Below are 6,694 nucleotides of genomic sequence, written 5' to 3'. Positions count from 1 at the left end.
ACAATAAGTGATAAATTCACATGGATAAACAGGGATTTCCAATAAAAGCATTTGGGTCACAAGGACTGGACAACAAATGTGAGTTTGAAAAAATATCTTAACAACTTCAATTTTTATTCAGCTAAATTTCCTTCACTGGGGCTCCTGCCACAATATAGGGAAAAAAATCTCTGTATTGGCAGAAAAACAGCTCATTAGAACTGTTGATGAGAAATGCTAACAAGGCTAATGAGCCATTTGCAGGGAAACAAAAAGGACAAATGGTGAAACCCATCGGCATCAATGTGGCAAGTGCCTGTGGAAATAAGAGAATACATTTCCAAATAGAAAGATATTGCTTTAAGTAAGTGAGGGTGACATTGCAGGGTAAAAGCTAATGTGGCTGTGATTCAAATGTAAAAACAGGGGAAAAGCTCCTGAGCTGCATGAGTGAGTGAAGATGTTTTTTATCTGCGGACTTTGAGAGGTGACGAGTTAGCCAGAGCAGGAAGCCGAAGGTTCTGGGCCACAAAGTTCCGCTGGCCTTCATTGGCTGGACAGAGCACAGAAGAGCTCCCATTGGAGGATGTGGTGCAGTGGGGCGGGGAGTAAGGGGAGGTCCTCCCTCTCACCTCATAGGTCCACTGCATGTCTGCCGCCTGGAATAGAGGTCAGCTGTCAATCACGCAACTTTGATCATTGTCTGTACATGTTTCTGTGTTGCTGTGCGTATTACATCATGCATGCACAGGTGTATGGGTGATATAAGAATGTAAGAATGTAAGTATTACAACCACAAATAGAAACCACCAATAGAGGCAAAAATCTACTATATTTTCAGGAAAAAAAAGCTTTTTTCTCCCATAAAAGGCCCTAACTACATACCGGTGTTTCAAAAGTAGGTATACAATTGAATAATAATAATAATAATAATAATAATAATAATAATAATAATGTTTATTCATAATAATAATATAGAATTTTAGCCTAGTCGTTTTAACAAAATAATTCTTAATAATAATAATTTAATTGATAAGTGTAGATGGAAACAGGAAATATTTAATTATATAGTAAAGTGTATGTTATGTATAGAAAAATGGATACCTAAAGATGTATGTTTTATTTGTCAGGCTGAAAAGGCGGCTAAACTCTATTCTGCAACATAAAAAGGTGGATAAACTGTTTAGGTGGGTTTACCCTCCACTACATCCCTGCTTACACCCAACACTGCTGTTAAAGCATGCAGTGTGTTACGTACCTGGACACGCAGCCTCGCTCTGTGTCTCTTGCTGTACATGGTGGGGGTGAAGGACACGGTGATGAGGGCTCCGGTGGAGCCGATAGGAGGTAACACCCCAGAGGATGGAGTCACCATGAACTCACTGCCGCTGCCTGGGAGCAACGCCGCTGTGAACCGCTCTGGCCACCTGGAACCAAGACTTCAAATTACTAAAGGCCAAGAGACGACTATTATTCTGTTAAAAACTAACTCAGCACATATGAGTGGGCACAGCATGCGTTTTAGATGTGTTAGTGTCCATTTGTGTCCATTGTGTTAGGTCATTTTTTCAACATGTGGTGTTTCGATGGATGTTTTCAAGAGTGTAGTGTTAAACTGCTTTGCTGTGGTTTAATACAGAATCACCCTTGCTGCAAATCCCTTTATAAACATACGTCAGCATGTATGGCTGAGTACTGTAAGCCTGTCAATTCAGGGAGCCCCCTTGGCAGCTTTTCCTCAATCAGTATTTTATTTTCTAAAAATAACTTTAGTAATTCCGAAATAAAATTAGCTAGAGAAAACCTCAATCTATGTACCACTACAAGACATTTCTTAATTAAACTTTCATGAGATAGATGCAAATAAAACTATGGTGAGAACTGGAAAAAAAAATGGATTTTTTTTTTTTATTTCATGTAATTTTATGTTACTCTTTTTGTTAACCAGAGATTGAAACTGATGTACATACATAAGAATATCAAGGTGCCCCTTACTGAAACTTGGATGGAATGAGAGTGAATGAAACAAAGACAAATATGGACACACACCCACACACACACACACACACCTGGTGGTGCTGGTCAGACGGAAGCCCACAGCAGAGGTCTTGCCCAGCCCAACAGCTGCAATGTGGATGACATCATCGACCCGAGGCTCCGTGGCGACAAGAGTGATGGGAAACGTCCAGAGTCCACCGGACACGCACTGCACCACTAGGACCGCTGTGCATCTAGACACACACACACACATAAATACACTCAAAAAAGTTTTTATTGAAGCTGTCTATTGAAGCAGCTATGGAAATAACAGGTATGGCATGGAACAAGATTAAACCATCATCCATCCTACCAAAAACAACATTCTACTTTATCATAAAAACATCTCTCATGTCTTTGTTAAAAATGAACACATGCTCTGAATAACACGCAGGTAAAGGAACAGCTTGAACCATTAACTATGCAGAAACAACCTAAAACCCCTAAAAACATCATTCTAACAATCTAATTTATGTAGCAAACATGATTCAGACATTCGAATTGACCTTAATAATACCACTTTGTTTGTGTGTGTGTTTGTATGTGTGTGTGTGTGTGTGTATTAGTTGGTGGTGGGAAATTAACACCAGGTGGTTAATTCTGCCTGTGGCTGGTAAGTCTTTAGCAGGTAACCAACCATCATTTAGAGCCTCTTTTACAAATTTCACTCTTACTCTTTATCTTGAAAGCGTAATTCCTATTTATCTTGAAAACATGATTCTCTAAACCGGTCTTTATATTCCCTCTTCCATCTCCTGATACTTGCCCTCCTCATCTCCCTACCCATGCCAGAGAAATACCATGCAGATAATGGAAGAGCCTATTAGCATCGCCGCCCCCCCTCATTTCCTCATGGAGAAGTCATTAGCTCTCTGAGGTATTGATTCTACCGGGGCACGCCTCATTAATGAACTCCGCAAATGAAGACAGCAGCTGATAAATGAATGCACTGTTTACTCAGCGGGATCACATGTAATGTAAGGATTATAGTATAGAACAGGTAACTGTTTACAGTGGTACTGTACAAATAGAGAGATCGTATACTTCAGATTACATACAAATCAGATCAGATACTTCGGAAAATAAACGATGACCACGAGATAACTGAAAAATTAGTTTCAAGCGAGAAAGGCTTTCAGGCACTAACAGAATTTTAAACCTCTAGCAATAATAGTTGGTAATGGTTGTAGAATTGGATAAAAACCTTATTCAAATTACAGCCTTTACATGAGAATAAAGTGTTTAACTGCAATAATCAATGGATTGTTGACAATAGGTAACCCAAAACTAATTTAGAGTAATCAGATTACATTCTTGACTTTAAGTATTCCGGACAATTAAGTTCCTGATTACAATTTGAAGCAATTTTAAACAGTTATCTGGAGTGGATTATGTTTTGAAAGTAACCTAATCTGTTACCAGCTGTACTGTACACAGTAAAAGAGTGTTTGTGTCTATGTGTGTGTGTGTGTGTGTGTGTGTGTGTGTGTGTGTGTGTGTGTGTGTGTGTGTGTGTGTGTGTGTGTGTGTGCCTAATAAAACATCCAATGCTCATCCTCATTAACTCCCATTCTAAATTACAACACTAACAAGTTTGAAAAGCCTAGGTGGTCGATTGTAAAAGCAGCAGAGCTTTTTACAGCTGGGTTTTCTGCTCAGACCAAACATGATGTAATGTCTATGGGGATCTGCACTAACATAGCTGGTGTTATTTTACCAGAGGTGGCTAATGAGCTGACCTTACTTTACCTTTAAGAGAGCACAGCAACCTTTAGGTACAAACATTAAGACTCAGCACATGTAGACAGTTAGTAATAAATGAATGCAGATGCCACACCCACTCAAGCACTATTCCAGCTGGAGGGGCAGAGGGACATAGAGACAGTGAGAGAGCGAGAGAGAGAGAGAGAGAGAGAGAGAGAGGGAGGGAGGGAGAGGGGGGGGGGAGACAGAGATAGCAATCGAGAAGAGGGAGTGAGATGGAGGGAGCGAGAAAGAGATTGAGAGTAAGATGCAGGGAGAGAGCCATAGAGAGTGAGCACAAAGAGTGAGGGTGGAAGAGAGAGAGAATGAGATGGAGAGAAATGAAAGAGAGAAAAAGAGAGAGATGGAAGTAGGGGGAAGAGCGAAAAAGAGGAGGGAGAGAGAGATAAATTAATGCAGTGTTTACCAAGGAAGGATGTATTATCTGTACTGTACACAGCAGAGAGAGAGAAAAAGAGAGAGAAAGAGAGAGCAAACGGAAAAAGTGTCTGTGTGCCTTCTTTCTATAATGTGCGTCTCTGATCGTGTGTATTTTAGTCTTGTGTGTGCATGTGTGTCTGAGAATGTGTGTGTATGTGTGTGTGTGGTGCGTTTCTTTTTTATTTCTCAGTGTTAGTGTTATGTATTTGTGTGGCTTTGTATTTTCTCTCACACAGAGGGTGTGTGTGTGTGTGTGTGTATTTGTTTACTTCTCTCAAAAAGCATGCATGTGTTTATTTTTTTGCTTTTGGAGTCTTTGCGTGCGTGAGTGTGTGTGTGTTTATTTGTGATTTGTGTCTCTCAACGTGTGTGTGTCTGTATGTGCTTTTGTTTCTCTCTCTCAGAATGTGTGTGTGTTTATGAGTGAGTATCGGTGGTTTCCCTCTCTCTGAATGTGTGTATGTGTGTCTGTATGGGTTTTTGTTTCTCTCTCTCAGAATGAGGGTGTGTTTGTGTGTGTGAAACTGTGGTTTCTCTCTCCCTGAGTGTGTGTGCAGGGTGTTAGTTGGTTTTTAGCTGGTGACAGAACAGTACCAGCGGTGTGGTTTATGTGCGGGCGACCACAAGAGCAAACTCAAAGCTACTGAAATTCATTCACACAAGCTATTCAATGAAAAACCACTTCTGGAACTCATTCAAATGCCTTATGGAAGAAAATATGAACCAGAGTGTGTGTGTGAGTCTGAGTGTTTGTACATTAATGTGTGTGTGTGTGTGTGTATAATGTAACCTGTGCGGCCGGTGGGGGGCGTAGACCAGATTAAGCGTGAGTGTTGCAATGCCGGACTCAGGATCCCTCCTCGCTGCCTGGGCAGAGACGGAAACGCACTCCTCCATCTCAGAACGCTCCGCTTTGCTGTCCAAATGCACCTCGCACAGGAAGTCCTCCAGCGTCACCCGGGAAACTATCCAGAAACAGGAAGTAAGGAGGCGGGAAGGAGGCGATGAGGAGGTATTTGGAAGGAACACCACACCAAATTACATCTCCAAACTCTCTATTGTTAATCTACATTTATTTACAGCAAAATGGATAATCAGTTTGAGAACATACATATGATTTTGAGGATTTTTGTTTGAAAGTATCTCACTTTGTATTGAGGTGCTATTATTATTTGAGCAATTTCATTGACAAGTGCTCCTCTTCAAACTTAAGTGAGAATAAGTGGAGCAACACTAAGTCTCCTTCAGTAAATTATTTCAGTACTCTTTCCACCTCTGACTGTGAGGACATTGCCTAACCTTAACTCTTATCCAAATACGAACCTAATTAATTCTAACTCATGACCCTAAAAATAACCCCTTACCCTAACAAGGTCTAGCAAAAGTGTTTTCTGATATTGCAAGACCATTTGGACCCAACAAAAGAGTAAAAATCACAGACTGACCCACACCCTCCTGTCCTGTGCTGTCTTGTTTCCCCGGCACACATCCAGTGAGCAGGATGTCCACGCTCTCCTCCAGCCGGCAGCCTGCCTCACACTGCACCACCCCGAGCGCTGAGGGCTCAGTGGACTCCTGCATGGGAATCCCACGCAGGGGGTAAACCCACCGGATGGGCGACAACTCCTGCTCTGACCTGGCAGAAAGATTTGTGCAGGGCATTTTTACACTTAAACATTTGAAATTAGGAGCCTGCACCAAGGATGCACAAATACAGGATTTGAATATGTCTCATACTCCGCTAATATAGGGTATCTGTCAGGATACCATACGATGACCATATATAATATGTCAGAACTCAAAGCAAAGCAATTTGATTTTTGTTTTTTTCATGCTGATAAGGATATTAGAGCTATTTAACTGAGTAAAAATGTATTGAAGCCCAAACATTTTTGTCGATTAGCCCCAAAATAATAGACAAAATACAGATTGTAGTAAAGTAATGGATTGCATTGCTACTTGGTGCATTATGGTACTTGCATTGTGTTGTTACACCCTTGTAAGTACATTACACAGTAGGCATATCTCAATTAAGGTCAAATACAGAATTATTGTGTACTTTCAACATGTTTCCTGTTGTACACACTAGAATAAAGTCATTGTAATGCGTTACTTAAGTTTTTCTCGCATAATATGATAAGACGTGGCATTTCATACCAATACACAGGATCTGATGTAACTCTCCTTTGTGCTATTTACAGTGAGAGTCTATGTAGAAACCTGCTTGGATGTACGAAGAAGGGGGGACATCAGACTCAAAATCAAAATGTCTCACCCTTTTAAGATCTAAGGCTTTACTAAAGGTCAAGAAAACTTGTCTGATATCAGTCTATCTATGCTTGGCTTTAGACACAGACTCTTTTATGCAGATACACAAATAGACACACACACACACCTTGTGTTGCTCGTGTTAGAGGTTGTGTTGTTGCCCAGGCTGCTGAGTGGCTCCATAGTGATGCAGAGCCAGGCCCGCTGCAGCTCCATAGAGTGAGGG

The 6,694-nt window shown here is 40.9% G+C and overlaps 1 protein-coding gene across 1 annotated transcript in view; it reads right to left on the bottom strand.

Moving 5' to 3' along the window:
• Positions 1 to 446: 446 nt before the first annotated feature.
• The window catches only part of LOC139640293 (cilia and flagella-associated protein 47-like), a 56,169-nt gene continuing 49,921 nt past the window's right edge, over positions 447 to 6,694 (bottom strand). Inside the window, exons 62-67 of the mRNA XM_071514481.1 lie at positions 6,596 to 6,694; positions 5,652 to 5,836; positions 4,991 to 5,165; positions 2,043 to 2,210; positions 1,238 to 1,406; positions 447 to 638 (exon numbers count right to left, since the gene is read on the bottom strand). The exon at positions 6,596 to 6,694 is cut by the window's right edge and continues 49 nt beyond it. Of these exons, the coding sequence (XP_071370582.1) occupies positions 447 to 638; positions 1,238 to 1,406; positions 2,043 to 2,210; positions 4,991 to 5,165; positions 5,652 to 5,836; positions 6,596 to 6,694 (988 nt within the window). The remainder of the gene's footprint in view (positions 639 to 1,237; positions 1,407 to 2,042; positions 2,211 to 4,990; positions 5,166 to 5,651; positions 5,837 to 6,595) is intronic.

The sequence above is a fragment of the Centroberyx affinis genome, unplaced genomic scaffold, assembly GCF_046629955.1.
Source record: "Centroberyx affinis isolate AG114_WGS23_722 - 3 ecotype Tasmania unplaced genomic scaffold, CSIRO-AGI_Caff_v1 ptg000287l_1, whole genome shotgun sequence".
Lineage (NCBI taxonomy): Eukaryota > Metazoa > Chordata > Actinopteri > Beryciformes > Berycidae > Centroberyx > Centroberyx affinis.
The sequence above is the reverse complement of the archived record's forward strand: the minus strand, read 5'-3'. Positions and strand labels throughout refer to the sequence as shown.